This window comes from Humulus lupulus, chromosome 3 (assembly GCF_963169125.1).
Source record: "Humulus lupulus chromosome 3, drHumLupu1.1, whole genome shotgun sequence".
NCBI classification, from domain to species: domain Eukaryota; kingdom Viridiplantae; phylum Streptophyta; class Magnoliopsida; order Rosales; family Cannabaceae; genus Humulus; species Humulus lupulus.
In genome coordinates, this window is record NC_084795.1 from 234,009,914 (window position 1) to 234,028,069 (window position 18,156).

The following is an 18,156-nucleotide window of genomic DNA, read 5'->3' on the forward strand; positions in this document are numbered from 1 at the left end:
TTCACATATGAATTTATTTTATTTTAAAAAAAATTGATCTTAAAAATAACACAAGTAAAAATATATTTTTTCCACATCTAAATTAGATTTTTCTCACATTAAATTTATAAATTTGTTAGTTGGACTATAATGTTATTTTTTTTTTAAATAAAGATGTCAAATTATGAGTATTTTTCATAATTTTTAGTCTTGGTTATTGTATGGAATTTAAAAGTAAGTAATGGAGTTATTATATTTTAAATGATTAAATAAATTATTTTATGAAATAAAATAATGTCTTGACAGATTTAATCAACCTTGAAATTCTAAAAGGAAAAACTGTAACGCCCTGGTTACCCCAGAACAGTTACGGTGAACAGTGAACCGAAAATTTGACCCGCTACCCGAGTCCTTTGGTTAAAAACGTGATCTAAGTGTTATTAACAGGCTAAGGTGAAAAACCAGTTTAAAGGAAATGATATATTTCATTAAGTATATAAACTGCTCATGAACCATTCAAAACGTTTACAAGTTGTTTATAGTACAAAATGGTCGCTACTGTTTCAAATTTACAATCCTCGCCGACCTAAGCAGCAAAAATAGGGTAAACCCCCTAGTCCCTCTGAGAACTCCTTGGCCGTGGTGGTCAAGCGACTGCATATGTACACAACACCACCTAAGCTCTCCACTCAAGGTTGGGTGAGCTTCTCTTTCCCTTTACCTGCACCACATAGCACCCATGAGCCAAGGCCCAGCAAGAAAACACAATAAAGCATGATATAATATCAACAATGATCATAACAATCATTCAGGACTATCAGTCCAAAACAGATAGGTGACAGTAGTAAAAGTCACAAAAGTGGGTACAACTCCCTCTAGCCATGTGACGATAGGGTCACCAGGGCTTAACTGATAGGTTATCCTTTCATAAATTTGATCAGGATAGGTGTATGGTGAATAGTCACCAACATAACCTTCCTCATGACCATAGAGTCATAACCCTGGAACATTGTTCCCTAGCCATGTGACAACAGTTACCGGGGCCTTATGCCCTGGCTCTAAGTACTAGTCTTAGACTAGCCAAGCGCTTATAAGTTCATCGACTTTAGGGTCGGTCCAGCATTAATGCCATAGAGCCATTCAATGCTGATATCGATTAGATCTAATCTTTATTCGGCCCTGCGTTTAGAATGCTTATGCCGTTTCTGACCTTTAGGTCAGTGTCCCTGACTAGTCAGTGCCATATACAAGTAATCAACATTCACTAGTATTTAATATGCAATCCATGTCCACATTTACCAACCAACGTGCCTCAATAACAAAACAAGCATGTCATACACATATACAGGGTGCAACTGTATTCATACACCGTTTTCTTACCTTCGGTTCGAGTGAAAATTAATATAAGAACGACCCTTGAGAATGATCAATCTTTAATTCCTTGACGGTCACCTGGTCATAACCAAAATATAGGATTCATCAATGAAAATGATAAGCAAAGGTTCCCAAACCAAAACCTAGCCTCCGAGACATCGAATCCCACTGAACCGGGTAGTAGGATCGATCCCGAGGCCTAAGGCTTGAATCCCCAAGCTAAAAACACATTTCTGGCCAAAAATGCCCTTATGGGCCGCGGCTCACCCCTCTGACAGAGCCATTTCTACCCAAGGAACCAACGTAGGCTGCAACTCACCATAGCCATGCCGTGACCCTTTACCCAAACCAGCAAGCACCAACTTGCTTTCCCCTGCGTTTTCCCTCGAAACCAAACCTTCAAGCCAGTTCCAAACCTCTTCCAAACACTCAATCCAACCCTTAAACATCACCTATATCACACCCTCATCAAAACCCAAGTTAAACATCAATCAAAACTTCCATTAGTCCAAGTTATCCTCAACAAAATCATAGGCTGAAATCTTAAAACCAAAACAGAGTAAAACCAGAAAATTATGGCTGAAACTCACCTCAAACTTGAGATTAAATCCCCTTCAATGGCTGAACCAACTCTAAGAACTCAACCCCTTGATTTCCTAGCTTGATTCCTCAATTTGAGCTCAAAAACTCCAAAGATGATATGTGAGGGAATGATGTACGGGAAGGAGATATAAAGCTCTGTTTTCTACAGCCATCTAAAGTTCATATAAATCCAAACCAAATGACCTAAATGCCCCTAGGTCACTTAAGGTTTCTAAAGTCATCCCAAGGGTAAAATTGGTACTTTCCACCTATCTCGTTAATCATAATTAACGCTCTCCAATTCCCGTTAATCTCAATAATCTCAAATACCAATAATTCATATCCCGTTACCCTATAATTCCCGGTAACGCTCTAATCATTAAAAACACCCCGAGACTAACCCCGAGCCCCAAGCTTAAGCCTGTTATGACCAAACTGATAAATTATATTTAAAGATCGTCTCATGCCGAATAAATCGAACCAATCCACATTATAATGTGGCCTCACAATATATCATTGACATGCAAACAAATATAAAATTATGCCCTCAACGGGCCAAATTACCAAAACACTCCTGTAAACAAATGTGGACCCACATGCATGCATTTAACATCATATTATGATATAATTCTCATAAACATGCATAAATTCATTTAATGGCATAATTAAACAGTTATGGCCCTCCCGGCCTACTAATCCAGCCATTAAACCAAAATAGGAATTCCGGGGCATTACACAAACAATGGAAAATCAAAGCATGTTACAATTTCATTATTTTCAAAAACGATAGTAATAGGCATGTAGGAATTATCATTTTTAACGCCGCTTTTTGACAACGTTCCCGCGTATGCATGTCGCATGCAATTTCACTTTTACGTTCAAAAATATGTCTATTATGCAACCATATAGTTTTTATAACAAGACCATGCATGTAATTAGGTAGAATGTGCATTATTCCTTGATGACCTTGTGTGTAAATATGCCTTGTTTGGATGTTGTGAATAACTTTCACCATGTGTGCATGGCCCATGCACACATGGGTTATATGAGTGGGCAAAATAGAGTTTATGTGATGCTAAGGAATGTTATTTTGATTATGATATAGGCTCGTTGTGAAGTTGTCATTTTACCTTGCTTGAACCTGAGGTAAGGAAGTTAGATAGAATTTTGTTTGTTTATGTTGTGAATGGTAAGATCGTTTGTATGAATGAGAATGTAATGGCTTATGTGTTATGAATTATGAAATGCTTTATTATGATTATGTGACTGGATTGTATGTCATTTTGAATGCTGTATGATAGGAATGGATGTTAGCGTGATGAACGCGACACATCAAAAAAGGGTTGCTAAGGATATGAAAATGTAACCCGAGTTACTAAGGATATGAAGACGTAGCTCAAAGGGTGGACGCGCTGAGATTATTCAAGGACCAGAGATCCTGTTTACCTCAAAGGGTGACATGGACAAGTTAGCGGACCATGTTCACAAGGATATGATGTTTATGTGATGATGTTATGATGATGATGATTTTGCATATGATGCTAATGTTGTTATGATTATGTTTATATTTATGATGTTAATGCTATTACGATAATGATGCTATGATGTGTGATGATGTATGATGTGATTATGATTTGTTTGATTTACCTGTGTGCTGTTTGTACTTCCTTACTAGGCTTTTAGCTCACCCCCTTACTTTCCCTTCCAGGTAGCAAATAGGTTTCTCTATGGCACGCGTGGTGATGTGGGGAGTTCTATCGTCGTGGTGTGTATGGCGTGGGGGCATCCTATGGACGAGAAGTGATCAATTTAAATGTCATTTTCTTTTAACAATGGTATGTTAAATTGGATTTTCTAAACTTATTAGTGGGACTTGAATTTTTGGTTGTTTTAAGAACTTTGCATGAAAACTTCTATTTTTATTTTTAAACTATTAGGCCCAACTTGCATTTTTTTTAGCAAGATCTCACATGGATTTTTATAATAAGTAGCTCTTCTCTTATGAACCTATGAATATGTGAATGTTTTATAAAGCACTAGAATAGGGTGTTTTACATGTAACTTATTGGAGCTTGAGTTCATGGATCCATGGTCCCTATGTTATCTCTTATAAAAATGAACCTAGTAGTTTTGAATAATTAATTTAATTATTAATTATAAAAATATCATATTGACTAGGTCAATGAAAATAAATAATGTTAAATTATTTATTGATATTTTGTGAGAAAAAAATATAAGAAAATTTGAGGTTTTTATTGCAAAGTCTCAAAAAGATATTATTATAGCCAATTGGGACAATTTTGTTAATATTGATAAATTAATATTAATATTAATAAAATGAATTAAATAAATGTTAAATTTATAATTGGATAATTTTTACAAGTATTTAATTAATTATAATTATTAAATAATTAAATTAAAATGGGTAACTAAAACCTGTTTTATGTCCTAGCTAATTGCCTATATATACTAGTGTTACAGAATGCATTAGGGCAGATGAATGTGACAAGGTAAAAATTCACTACTAATATTCTATACCTAGCCGTCCACTCTCTCTTAGTTTTTTCTCTAGGAATTCTCTTCTCATGTGTTGAGACTTGCCCACACAAACATTATGTGGTTTTAAAGAAAGACTTGGAAGATTGTGGTCTTATTTTAAAGCGGTTTGGATTCCTTGCAATACCTAGCATTCAATAAGGACAACGGTTAGGGAATCCAAATGGTGTAGTCATTGTTCCGCTACGTGTCTCGTAAGTACTCTAATGGTTTTATTATTATATTTACGAATCTCTTTGTAATGCCCTACTACCTTAGAGCTGTTACCATGTGATTTATAAATGTGCCATTAACTCACTAATCAAGGTTTTAGGTTAAAAAGTGTGATTAAATCAAAATAAAGACTAATTTGACGAACGTTAATTATAAAAGATTTGGAAATTCATTAAAGTCATAAAAGTTATACATTGGGATCCCAAAATACTGTTTAAAAAATGTATTACAATTCAAAAGTTTCAATACAGTCGACCTAAGCGACGGAATCAACCATTTACAGTAAATTCCTCAAATAACCCCGGCCATGGTAGCCAGGTAGGCCGAACATGTACACGTCGCTCCACGCTCTACAACTCATGGTTGGTCGACCTTTCCCTTACCCTTACCTGCACCATAGAGCACCCATGAGCCGAGGCCCAGCAAGAAAACTCAACATAAAGCATATCATAATTCAATCCAGTAATAAATAGCTTAAACAGATAATCGATTAAACATATAGCGCCCTATGCCGACCTAGGTGCTTTACCAGGCACTGGGTTCACGGTCTTCACTGAGCAGGTGAGTACAACACCCTTAGAGGGTCTCACCCTAGTGGCTTTCATTCAGCATGCTTAATGGCAATCCCGACCTTTGTCGTCCACGACCTTCACCGTTCTTGACCTTCGCCGTCCTCGGCCTTCACCGTTCATTTATAATCACGCACAGCATAGCATAACATTTACATGTATTCACACACACAATAAACACAAATAATAGGGCCATGCCCTACTCTACGGGTACAAGTAGTTTTCTTACCTGTGTCCCAAGTTGATTGCTTAATGCAATTCCGAGAACAATCCCCTAAACTCGAGCCTTGACATAAAACCTAGTCACAACACGTCAATAAATAGACATCCATCAATCCCTAATCAATTAAGAACTTCATATTAATATTCTATCCTTCGGGAGCTCGAATTCTACTAAACCGGGTAGTAGAATCCTTCTACAACCCTTAAATTTGGATTCCTGAGCTTAAAATCCCACATTGGCCATAATTCCCTATTTGAGCTGTGACCCAGCCCATTACGGCTGCGACGTGCCACCATTCAGAGGGCCTTGGGCTCTCATCAAGGGGACACGGGCCGCGGTGCGCCTCAGCCTGCTCCGCGGCGCCTGGACGTTTTTAGAGGCTCCCAAGCTTTTTTGTTCATATGGGCCGCTGCGCCTGAAGAATAGGGTCGTGGCTCGAGCCCCAAAACCCAGAAATCCCATGCACTTTTACTACATTTTCCTCAGCCAAACTTACTAATTCACTCCCAATTCAAACCCTATACCCAGAATTAAACCTGGAATTCATATCAAAACAATATCAGCAGTATAAACACCCTAAAAAGCTAGCCAAATCCCCCAATTCAAATCAAATTCAACCTAAGCCTAAAACTTACTTAAACCCCAAATTTCAACAGGAATTCACCAAACAAACACAATTAATCCTTACCTTAAAGACGAATTCAATTCCTCAGCTGCTTTTAACTACATCTAGACTTCACTTTCCTTCAATCCCTACGCCTCCTCCCTTGATTTTCAGCAGAAAAATCTTCCTTAGCCTTGAGAGAGAGAGAGAGAGAGATAAAGAGAAGGCTGAGAGGGTGTTTCTGATATGTTTTAGAGTCTTAAGCCCAAAACCAAGTCTATCCCCAGCTGTAGAATACCCAAAATGCTCCTAAGTAAGTCCTTAGTCCCTTCTAACACCAACAAGGGTAAAATCTTCATTCGACACACCCATCTAATTCCTATAGTGTTCCTATAATTCCTCATTTAACCCCCGACATACTTAAACAAATCACTAAATAACTACTCGTTGTTCGGTAATCTGAAACACATACTATAGTCCCAAAATACCGCTAGGCTTACCCCGAGTCGGCTAATCAACCCATTTGTGACTATTTCGCTACTCCGCTCCCTAGGATCATCTCGGATCACACATCACAATTAATTCTCCACAATCTTGTTGTCTCAAGCACAACACACATATAATTCACATTTATGCCATCAACAGGCCAAAATTACAAATATGCCTCTATTAACCAAAATGGGCCCACATGCATATTTAATTCACCTAAACATGCATTTCTAATCACATAATCATTTAATTCATGTAATAACATAATTAAATCAATTATTGCCCTCCTGAAATGCTAATCAATGCACTAAGCCTTATTAGCAAATTTGGGACGCTACACTCTATATGAAAATTACTTCTATACATGTATTTATGTTTTCTATTGTATGTTATTTTGTGCAATAGAGAGCATGCATATAGACTTATATAAATGAGATTCTACAAGTGCCTTCAGAGCCAATGGTTGCTAGTTTATATGTTTATATACATGTAAGTGATTTTTTTTATATGTTAGATATATTAATTGGATGGTAGCATAGTTGTTTGCATGTTTAAGTTTTATGTATGTGTGATGCTAAAAGAATATTGTTCATAATTTTTGTATGCTTATGATTGTTTATGAGTGTTTTATTTTGTTGTATAAAACCCATAAATTTTGTACATGAAATCAAAAGTTTGAAAATTGCATAAAAATAATTTTTTTTTTTGGAATTTTTTTTGTAGCCTGCACGTTTTTGGTATACTTATTATTAATTATTTTTTTTAGTTATATATATATATATATAACTTATGAATAAAAAAATAGAGGAAGGTGGCTCATGTGAATAATTTTAGGAAACTATATATTTATAGGAGAATTCTTTGGTGGATTCTATTGCTTGTGTGGGGTGTGGAACAAATTGTTATTATAGGGAGGATCGTATCAAATAATTTTTTTTTCTTTGTATTATACATTGATCACGTAGTCTTACTTAACCTATGACAAGTAATTTATTTTGGAATGAATTCAGACTTTCTTTAGTATTTTTATTAACTCTCGAGAGTTTTTTTGAATCACGTCGTGGCGTTGAAACTCTTCTTCTCCGATTGGGTGTAACTGACGTCTGCGTTTCTATTATCCCTGGAGTAACCGTTTCCTCGTGAATGTGAGGTCTGGGGTGTACCGTTCGAGTTGCGCCTGGTAAAACTACTGTGAGAATGAATGTGATCTTATGTGAGTTTTTCCCCCTTTTTACAATCAGATAAGGAAGAACGAAATCTTTCTTTAATTAGGTGACTTAATGACGTTTTTATTTGTTTGTTTTCGATTTGAGTGACCTAATTAATAGTTGTTTTTTTTTGTTTTTTGTCAGTTTTCTTTTTTATTGAAATGTTAATTATGTTTTTTATATGTATTTGTGGATGAATATCTTTGATTTTGTAGAATATTTGTTTTCCACCCATTTAATATATGATTTGTTGTTGACTTTGATTGCACTAAAAACTATACTGAATACTTTTTCATAGGGTTCATTTAATTCAATTGATATGTTTGTTTTTATTTTTTAACAAAGTGGTTGCTATATGTTTTAATTTTCAGAACGTTATATTGATTTAATTGAACTTTATATTACTGTGGATATTAATTTTGAGTGCATTTTGTTCTTGTTAAATTTGTTCATATGTGTAGATATGGTACAACATAATTTGTTAAGTTAAATTGATTCGTAGTATGGATAGGATAAAGTTACGTGATATTCTATCTGCATTGAATTCACACGAGATGAAAGTGAAGGAATTGAAGTGTGAGGTTGCTTCTCTTAGACCTGCTGTTTCTTAGTTACGTGTTAATGATGTGAGAGAAGCAAAGGAGGGAAAATATTTTGAGGTATAATTTGAGAAGGTGAGTTTGCTAATAAATGAATTCAATAGTTGTACAAAAAAATTATCCACTCCTGTGCTTCCTCTGAATGTGGAAAGGGTGGTGGTGGAGGAAGAGAACTCCCTGGAGGTTTGTCTAGTAGAAAGGAGTTTAGTAGGTATGTCAGTGGAAATGGACGATATTGGAGTAGTTGTTGGGAATCTGCGAAATGGAGCAGTGAACTCTACGGAGGGATTTGAAGCAGATGTGAAGCATGATATGATTCATGTTGAATTAGATTCGGTTGGCGGCACTTTTGAGGATTCCGAAAGTAAAAGTGATTTTGAAAATAGAGATGACATTTGTGTAGTTGATGTGAATATGGAGTGCGCCGATGATGATTTGGTTGTGTTGGAAGTAGAAAGTGGAGCTCTGGAGTACAATTGCAGCAGCTTTAAAATTTCTAGTATTGAGGTGGATGATTTGAAATGCAAAGAAGGGAATTGTGTATATTTAAATGAAACAATGAAAGGGAAACCCCTGTGTGTTGGATCTGGTAGTGTTGGAGAAGGATTTGGATTAGTTAATTTGGAGGAAAATATTTTGAGTAATATGGAAGGTGATAATAAGAGCATTGTGGAAAATGTAGATGTTAACAATCCTTCGATCATCGGTTTGGAAAAGGATGAGTTTGTTGGGAATTTATTTAGGGCCACAATTGTATATATAAATGTGTGTTGGGTCATCATATAAATGAGTCAAATTTATGTGGTCTATTTTGAAATAAAGTTTATGACTTAAGGGCATGATTGTCATGATTTTAATATGTAGATACCATAAAAGCAATTTCTGATTTGATGAGGGGCCAAATTAGAAATAGTAAATAAAGATTAGTTACTGATTTGTCAGTTATTAATAAAGAGGTAATGGTCCCCAATTTGCATCGTATCTTTTCACTCTTAAATCCCCATCATCAAGAGACAAAAAAGTTTCAGAGAAAGTTTTGATGCAAAATTGGAAGATCATACCACTCCAAAATCGATTCTATGGACTCCGGTACGCTTCCGCTAATATTTGGTTATTTATTATTTGATTCTCTTGAATTAATTAGGGCTAAATTCAGATTACAGTATTCTAACATTTGGTACCAGAGCATCCCTGAATTAATTCTTGAGAATATATGATAGTATTGATCTTCCATGAAATTCTTTTTGCCGTTGTGCATATGTATATTTTTATTTGAGATTAAATTTGTTAATGATTTATTCAGTTTGTGCCAATTGAAATAATACGATTTGGGTTATAATCGTTTCTGCCGAATATATATTTCTCTGGTTTGTTTGGTTGTAATCATTCGATTACTAATATATCACATAAGTTAGAATGCATATATTAATCACATATATATATATATATGATAGATTCATATATATTCATGGGTACCAATTACGTTTATTTATTTATTTCATTTTTTTTAAAGAAACCCAATTACGATTAACTTCATGCAAAGACAGTATGATGTTATTAGTATATTCATTTATTGGCTGGCGTACTGTATTTTCGGCAGGTTAATCAATGGCATATATATATATATATGGTTCTGTTTGTTTTGTACTCAGATTTAATCATATAATTTTGTCTTGCACAGTTTTTTAGTTCTTTTTTCGGTGCTATATATATTTTGCGATACAGTGGCTTTGTTTTATTATCGTTGTTATTATTATTTTATTAAGTATATAACAGTTTAAGTAATAATAATAATAATACAGTAATAATTTAATTCAAAATTTGGTTTTAGAATTTATTAAGGATATCTAATATTTAGTTAAATTAATTGAAACAAAATATCACCAAAGTGATCTCTTTTGTGTAGATTAATTTAATAAAAATATTAAGATAATTGTGTGTATGTAATTCATGTGTTTATTAACTGACCCAAAGGTAAGTTAATATTTGACAGAGTTTCATACATACATATGGTGATAAATGTGTGACAATTATAAGGTATTTTTGTGTGAATAATATGTTAATCCAAAGATTGCATATTATTTGACATAATTTATTGTTAATGTTTGATCGCTATAACAAAAGTACCGCTTACAGTTAATATTACTATCCAAAGACTTAATATTAATGATGTGTTTGGTATCTTGAGATGGGATTAACCATTATTTGATTTTATTGTTTTATATGGATTCTTATGTGAGCTTGTTTTTTGTTATTTTGTTATATATTCAGTTAATTCATCTACTCCTGCCACAATAACTGCCAACATTAACTCTATTCCCATGCTTAATGGGACAAATTTCAAGGCTTGGAAAGGAAAATTACTTGTAAACCTTGGTTGCATGGAATTAGACTATGCATTAAGGCAAGAACAACCTTCACCTCTTACTGCAGAAAGCACTCCTGATGAAAAGATGGAGTTTGAGAGATGGGATCGTTCTAATCGCATGAGTCTAATGATCATGCAACAATGCATTTCAGAAGCCTTCAGAGGCACAGAATCTGAAGAGATCACTAAGGCCAAGGATTTCCTCGATGCAATTGAAAAACATTTCGCTAGAAATGATAAGGCTGAAATGACTTCACTTCTGGCTTCCTTGATGTCCATGAAGTATAAGGGTCGAGGAAATGTTAGAGAGTACATTATGGAAATGTACCAAATTGCTTCAAAACTTAAGGCACTTAAGGTCGAGCTTTCTGAGGATTTGCTTGTTCTTATGGTTTTGATATCGCTTCCTGCATATTTTAATCAGTTCAAAGTTAGTTATAACTGTCAAAGGGAGAAATGGACTCTAAATGAGCTCATTTCTCACTGTGTGCAAGAGGAAGAAAGATTGAAGCAAGATAAAACTGAAAGTGCTCATTTGGCCAGTGCCTTTAAAGATAAGGGCAAGAAAATGAAATCTGAGAATGAAGTTGCTAAGGGTCCAACCCAAAAGAAACAACAGAAGGATTCAGATGGTTGTTTCTTTTGTAACAAGCCTGGACATGTGAAGAAAAATTGTACCAAGTATCACGCATGGCGTGCAAAGAAAGGTATGTTTCTTACTTTGGTCTGTTCTGAGGTTAATTTATCTTTAGTACCTAGAAACACTTGGTGGATAGATTCTGGTGCTACTACTCACATAAGTGTTCTATGCAGGGTTGCCTGAGCTACCGAAAGCCAAGTGATGGTGAAAGACACATCTTTGTGGGCGATGGACAATCGGTAGAAGTTGAAGCTATTGGGCATTTTAGGTTGTTATTAGGAACTAGTTTTTATTGGATTTAAAAGACACTTTTGTTGTACCGTCTTTTAGACGGAATTTAGTTTCTGTTTCATTATTGGAAAAATTTGGATATTGTTGTTCTTTTGGAAACAATCAATTTAGTTTGTCTTTAAATTCAAATGTTTTTGGAACTGGTTACTTGAATGCTTATGACAACCTTTATTTGCTAGAAACAATTGCATCCTATAATGAAACCTTGCATGTAGAATCACGTGGTACTAAACGCAAATTAAATAAGGAAAATTCAGCCTCATTATGGCATAAGCGCTTAGGTCCTATCTCAAAAGGTAGAGTTGAGCGTCTTGTGGCTGATGGCATTTTAGAGTCTCTTGATTTCACAAACTTTGATGTTTGTGTCAATTGTATCAAGGGAAAACATACCAAAACAAAGAGATTAGGTGCCAATAGATCTACAGATGTCTTAGAATTGATTCATACAGATATTTGTGGGCCATTCCCTACAGCATCATGGAATGGTCAACAATATTTCATATCATTCATAGACGATTACTCACGTTATGGGTACTTATATCTCATTCATGAAAAGTCGCAGTCTCTAGATGTATTCAAAGCTTATAAAGCTGAAGTTGAGAATCAAATCAACAAAAGGATTAAAAACGTCAGATCCGATCGTGGTGGTGAGTACTACGGTAGATATGATGGCTCAGGCGAACAACATCCAGGACCGTTTGCTAAATTCCTAGAGGAATGCGGTATTGTCCCATAGTACACCAGGCCAGGATCACCTAGCATGAATGGTGTAGCTGAAAGACGCAATAGGACTCTTAAGGATATGGTAAGGAGCATGATTGTTCATTCTACCTTACCTGAGTCCCTCTGGGGAGAAGCTTTAAAGACAGCAGCTTACATTCTAAATCGAGTACCAACTAAAGCAGTTGCAAAAACACCTTATGAGCTTTGGACAGGTCGAAAGCCTAGTCTAAAACACTTTCACATTTGGGGATGTCCAGCTGAAGCAAGGCCTTATAAGCCACATGAAAAGAAATTGGACTCCAAAACAGTGAGCAGCTACTTTATTGGTTATTCTGAGCGATCTAGGGGCTATAAGTTTTATGATCCCACAATTAGAAATATTTTTGAGACAGGAACTGCAACATTTTTTGAGGATGTTGAGTTTGGGGGGAGAAATAAGGTTAGAGACATTGCTTTTGAGGAGGAATTGAATTCAAACCCAATTTCTACTATCACTTTTGACAATATTCAGGTTCCTACACCCATCATTCATCAAGAAGTGAATCCAGAACCTCAACAAGACAATGTTGAACAAACCCCTATTCCAAATGAGGTAATGGTTCCAGAAGAACAAACTCAACAACCTCAAGACCCAGTGTCATTAAGGAGATCCACGAGAGAAAGGAGAAGTGCTATTTCAGATGATTATATAATATTTCTCCAAGAACATGAGGATGACAATGGAATGATGGAAGATGACCCAATCAACTTTCATTAGGCCGTGAAAAGTTCTAACTCTCAAAATTGGATTGAAGAAATGAATGAAGAGTATAAGTCTATGCAAGACAATAAAGTTTGGGAGCTTGTCCCATTACCAGAAGGAAAGAAACCGATTGGTTGCAAATGGATTTTTAAGAAAAAACGGGATTCAAAAGGTAATGTGGAAAGGTATAAAGCTCGTCTTGTAGCAAAAGGATATACTCAAAAGGAAGGGATTGACTTTAAGGAGACATTTTCTCCAGTTTCATCAAAGGACTCTTTTAGGACAATCATGGCACTTGTTGCACATTATAATTTAGAGCTTCATCAAATGGATGTGAAAACAGCATTTCTCAATGGAAACATTGATGAAACAATATATATGATGCATCCTGAAAACTTTGTGTCAGGAGACCCAAAGACGATGGTTTGCAAATTGACCAAATCCATTTATGGGCTCAAACAAGCTTCCCGTCAATGGTACCACAAATTTCATCAAGTGATTCTCTCGTTTGGTTTTGAGATGAATGTTGTTGATGATTGTGTGTATCACAAGTTCAGTGGGAGTAAACATGTTTTACTGGTTTTGTATGTTGATGACATACTGTTTGCCACAAATGATATAGGCATGTTGCACGAAACCAAGAGATTTTTGTCAAGAAATTTTGAGATGAAAGATCTTGGTGACGCCTTTTTTGTTTTAGGAATTCAAATACATCGAGACCGTTCTCAGGGTATTCTTGGATTATCACAAAAGAGCTATATCGATAAAGTACTCAAAAGGTTTGGCATGCAAGATTGTAGACCAGGTGATACCCCTGTCGTTAAAGGAGACAAATTTAGTCTTAAGCAATGCCCTAAAGCAAGCCTTGAAATTCAAGAAAGGCCAAAGATTCCCTACGCTTCAGCTGTTGGGAGTCTAATGTATGCTCAAGTTTTTACACGTCCGGATATAGCGTACATTGTTGGAGTGTTAGGCAGATACTTAAGCAATCCAGGAATTGATCACTGGAAAGCAGCCAAAAAGGTTATGAGATATTTGAAGAAAACAAGAGATTACATGCTCACATATAGGAGGTCAGATCACTTTGAGATCATTGGATATTCTGACTCCGACTTTGCGGGATGCCAAGATAGTAGGAGATCCACTTCGGGCTACATATATCTGTTAGGTGGTGGGGCTATATCATGGAGGAGTGCAAAACAAACACTCATAGCTTCATCCACCATGGCAGCAAAGTTTGTTGCATGTTATGAGGCATCCAACCATGGCATATGGCTGAGAAACTTTGTCACCGGGCTGCGCATTGTGGATGGAATTGAAAGACCACTTAAGTTATATTATGACAATAAGTCAGCTGTATTGTATTCCAACAACAACAGGAGCTCGACAAAGTCAAAACATATTGACATCAAGTTCCTTGTTGTAAAAGAAAGGGTACAGAGTGGACAGATTTGTATAGAACACTTAGGTACAAACTCCATGATTGCAGACCCCCTTACTAAGGGTTTGCCGCCCAAGGTCTTTCATGAGCACACTGCTCGTATGTGTGTTTTAGAGTATGAGGATATCTAGATTCAGTGGGAGTTTGTCTTTATTATCCTTTGTGTTTTTTATGTGTTTCATGAAACTTGTATAATTGGATATTTTTCTGATCAGAAATTATGTTATTCAGTTTATTTCACTTTGTACATTAAGCTAAAGTTTTGATTTCTATAAAGTAAAGTAGGACCAATTGAAAATTGACATGAATAGATCACCATGCATGTAATTTTCATACCACATTATCATGATTGATCTATGTCATTTAACTGTATCGATATATGTGACCATTGATGGGTTTAGTTGTGATTGATACAACGAAAATCGCTTTGATCCTATGTTGATATAGTTAATGGACGAGATTGCACATGCCTATGGTTATGATGATAAAGTTATGAGCTCAATAAGGTTAACACATTTATATGTATACATATGTGGCCCAGTGGGAGATTGTTGGGAATTTATATAGGGTCACAATTGTATATATAAATGTGTGTTGGGTCATCATATAAATGAGTCAAATTTATGTGGTCTATTTTGGAATAAAGTTTATGACTTAAGGGCATGATTGTCATGATTTTAATATGTGGATACCATAAAGGCAATTTCTGATTTGATGAGGGGCCAAATTAAAAATAGTAAATAAATATTAGTTACTGATTTGTGAGTTATTAATAAATCCCCAATTTGCATTGTATCTTTTCACTCTTAAATCCCCATCATCAAGAGACAAAAAAGCTTCAGAGAAAGTTTTGATGCAAAATTGGAAGATCATACCACTCCAAAATCGATTCTATGGACTCCGGTACGCTTCCGCTAATCTTTGGCTATTTATTGTTTGATTCTCTTGAATTAATTAGGGCTAAATTCAGATTACAGTATTCTAACAGAGTTGTCTTTGCATTTGGATAGTTTGAATGATTTACTTTATGGGAGTAAATGTGTTGGTATGACAGTATTTTGCAGCGCAAATGATCAAATTGTATGGAATTTTGAGCAGGAGAATGATAACGTTTTGCAGCTTGGGGGATCTGGTTTTGACTATAATATGTATGATATCGAAGATGGTAAAGGCATAATATATAATGGGCAGGTCGTGTGTTTCGTTTTGTGTTTTAAATTTAGTTTTGAGACTTTTTCACGATTTCTTACCATTGAATGTTGTTTTTAATAATTTTCAGAAAGGTTCGAAATGTATATCTTTTCCTCTTACCATTTTTAATTGTGCTCCTTGGGGAGGCTTGGAAGTTCTGACAGATGATGAGAAAGTGCTGATGAATTATGTCATGAATCCAAATTTGCCTGCAGAGTAATTTAACATGAATCTTTTGTTTTTTATGTATGTTATTTGGTACATATGTTGGGTACAAGTGACTAATATATGAAATGGTTTAGGGAGATTGTGTTTTTGGGAGATAAAGTGGTTGGGAGGAAGTGTCATTTCCTGACATTGGCAGAGAAGCAACTTGTGAGTGCTAAAGTAAGTATTTTTTTATTATTTTAATCATTCGAATTAAAAATCGATTTAGTAGAGACATGTTTGATGACAATGGGGATATTTGAAGGTCGTGAACTGCCTCATTGATATATTATCAACTATGGAGGTTGGTGACTATGGGAAGAAGAGGAAGTTCTGGTGGATTCTTACAGCATTATCGGTGAGAGTCGTAATATTTTTATTTATATTTATTTTTCATAATTTGATTGTCGGGGTCCACAACAATTATTATTTATTAATTTTTACTTTTATTTTTTTAGTGACCTGATCCTACATCTTATTCTACTATTAGTGAAGCAATGAAATGGAAAGAATGGTGTGGAGAAGTTGAACATTGTTAGAAGGTAATGATTTTTAGTCTTTATGACTTTGGGATTAGAGATATTGTAGTGAATAGTTTTTCTGATTTTGGAACCTTCGTAAGTGTTAAATATGTTTTGATTGGTGTTAAGCATATGTACCTTTGCTGGTGAAGAGACACTGGTTCGTAGTTGTGATGCATTTTTCTGCAGAGCAGGTAAATGTATTCAATTGCTTTAAAATACCTTCTCCTCATTTGGCTCTTGGTATCATAAGCAAAATGGTTTGTAAATTGATTCCATCTATTTGTTTGATTAGAATTATTATACATAAATGAAATTTAAAGTGATTTGAAGTTGTTCTTGTGTAATTTACACCATCGAGGTTAGGTGAGCAGTTGGTTTCTATGGAACATGCGTTTGGCGATGAGTTGCGCATAGCGTATGGAGATGATTTATTCTTCACTGATTTTAACGTATCAGAACCCACTTGGCATCGTAACCAATGTATTGATTATTACTGTAGTGTGTATGTGATGAAGATGCTACTACAAAAATACGTGGAGGGAGTATTACGGGGTAGTCGACATGATGTGATAGAAGATTATGTCCCTGGTAGATGTATACTTTCAGGACCGACTAATGTGAGTTTAACACTTGTCATCCTTTTTTCTTTCGAATATTCATAAACTGTTAGGTAATTTGAATATGGCTATTTCAATATTGTATAGGTACCACGTGAGTTTGAGAGGCAACTTATTGGTGCACGAATCTTGAGTTCGGGGTTGAACAAAGCCAGACATATTTTACTGAAACGAGCTTCTGAAATTTGACGCCATCTTTATTTCATATTTCAAATACTTATGTTATAGTCAAAATGACTAAAGAATCCAATGATTATCTATCTTATGTACATGCCCATTACTGTTTAATTTGGGTACTTATTTTTGTTTTGTTTGGATTGTTTTTTTTTTTTGCTTCAATGAAATGGTTGGGTTTGATTAATATTTCTTCTCGCTAAGTATTGGTATGTTTATTTCCACTAGTCTTCTCGCTAAGGTAGAAAGAAGGACTTCAGTTAGAGGAATGAAGAAGTTTGATTTTGATTTATTAGATTTTTACTGTTTAAAATTACACAAGAAAATATGTCGACACCTTTCTTATTTATCAATACATAGCATACTCTCATACAATTGTTATCCTCAGTATAATTATGGATAATAACACGCGAAGCCTAGTTCATCAAACACAAGTATGGTTCATCCATTAAATAAGAATTAAAATTTAAAGCGGACACAACTATTAAGGAATACAGGGTTTGTTTTAACATTCAGTGTGACCAAGTCTTCCATTTCATGATAATGGGGATCTTTTTTTTATTATTTAATTGAATTTATTTGGAATCTCATACGTTGAGGACTTGTTCCTTCATTCCTTCCAAACCAGTCTCCCACTCGTTGACAGATGGTTGGCTTTGGTTACAATTGAAAAAGGCAATTTGAAGATGATTAGTTGTTTTGCTAAGAATGCTTCATTCTTCAAGTATATTAAATAAATAAAATGTCTATAATTCATTTCACTTCTTATGATCTTTGCTGAAGCCGTTCAATATATTCTTGTAATGGTGAAGCGCTTTCGTTGTGGTAGTCATGTAACACTC

At 35.1% G+C, this 18,156-nt stretch overlaps 2 protein-coding genes across 22 annotated transcripts; both read left to right on the top strand.

Annotated features, from left to right (window-relative positions):
- The first annotated feature begins 7,455 nt into the window (after nt 1-7,455).
- Nucleotides 7,456-9,269, top strand: LOC133825465 (uncharacterized). The gene is made up of 3 exons (XM_062258399.1): nt 7,456-7,802; nt 8,259-9,149; nt 9,261-9,269. Exons 2-3 carry the CDS (start codon nt 8,610-8,612, stop codon nt 9,267-9,269), a joined length of 549 nt encoding a protein of 182 aa, XP_062114383.1. The 5' UTR covers nt 7,456-7,802; nt 8,259-8,609.
- A 6,117-nt stretch (nt 9,270-15,386) lies between these two features.
- LOC133823478 (uncharacterized) lies at nt 15,387-17,913 on the top strand. 21 transcript variants are annotated; one of them, XR_009888355.1, is made up of 9 exons: nt 15,387-15,504; nt 15,700-15,766; nt 15,881-16,008; nt 16,095-16,179; nt 16,265-16,357; nt 16,458-16,541; nt 16,650-16,714; nt 16,887-17,140; nt 17,228-17,912. XR_009888355.1 is itself a non-coding variant. In XM_062256282.1 (7 exons), the coding sequence occupies exons 1-5, from the start codon at nt 15,649-15,651 to the stop codon at nt 16,498-16,500; spliced, it is 474 nt and encodes a 157-aa protein (XP_062112266.1). In that variant the 5' UTR covers nt 15,532-15,648; the 3' UTR covers nt 16,501-16,541; nt 17,023-17,140; nt 17,228-17,912. The 21 variants fall into 21 exon arrangements, 7 of the variants coding, with proteins under 7 accessions (XP_062112266.1, XP_062112265.1, XP_062112263.1 ...); XR_009888348.1 differs by having other exon boundaries at nt 15,700-15,792; nt 17,228-17,910; XR_009888358.1 differs by lacking the exon at nt 15,387-15,504 and having other exon boundaries at nt 15,536-15,792; nt 16,882-16,938; nt 17,023-17,140; nt 17,228-17,913.
- Nucleotides 17,914-18,156: the final 243 nt, after the last annotated feature.

Bases quoted from the DNA above. Each gene is read 5' to 3' on its own strand.
- LOC133825465 (XM_062258399.1), top strand. From the start codon at position 8,610: ATGTCAGTGGAAATGGACGATATTGGAGTAGTTGTTGGGAATCTGCGA.
- LOC133823478 (XM_062256279.1), top strand. From the start codon at position 15,649: ATGACAGTATTTTGCAGCGCAAATGATCAAATTGTATGGAATTTTGAG. The intron at 15,793-15,880 runs GTCGTGTGTTTC...AATAATTTTCAG, and splicing joins GCATAATATATAATGGGCAG to AAAGGTTCGAAATGTATATC. The intron at 16,180-16,283 runs GTAAGTATTTTT...ACTGCCTCATTG, and splicing joins AGCAACTTGTGAGTGCTAAA to ATATATTATCAACTATGGAG.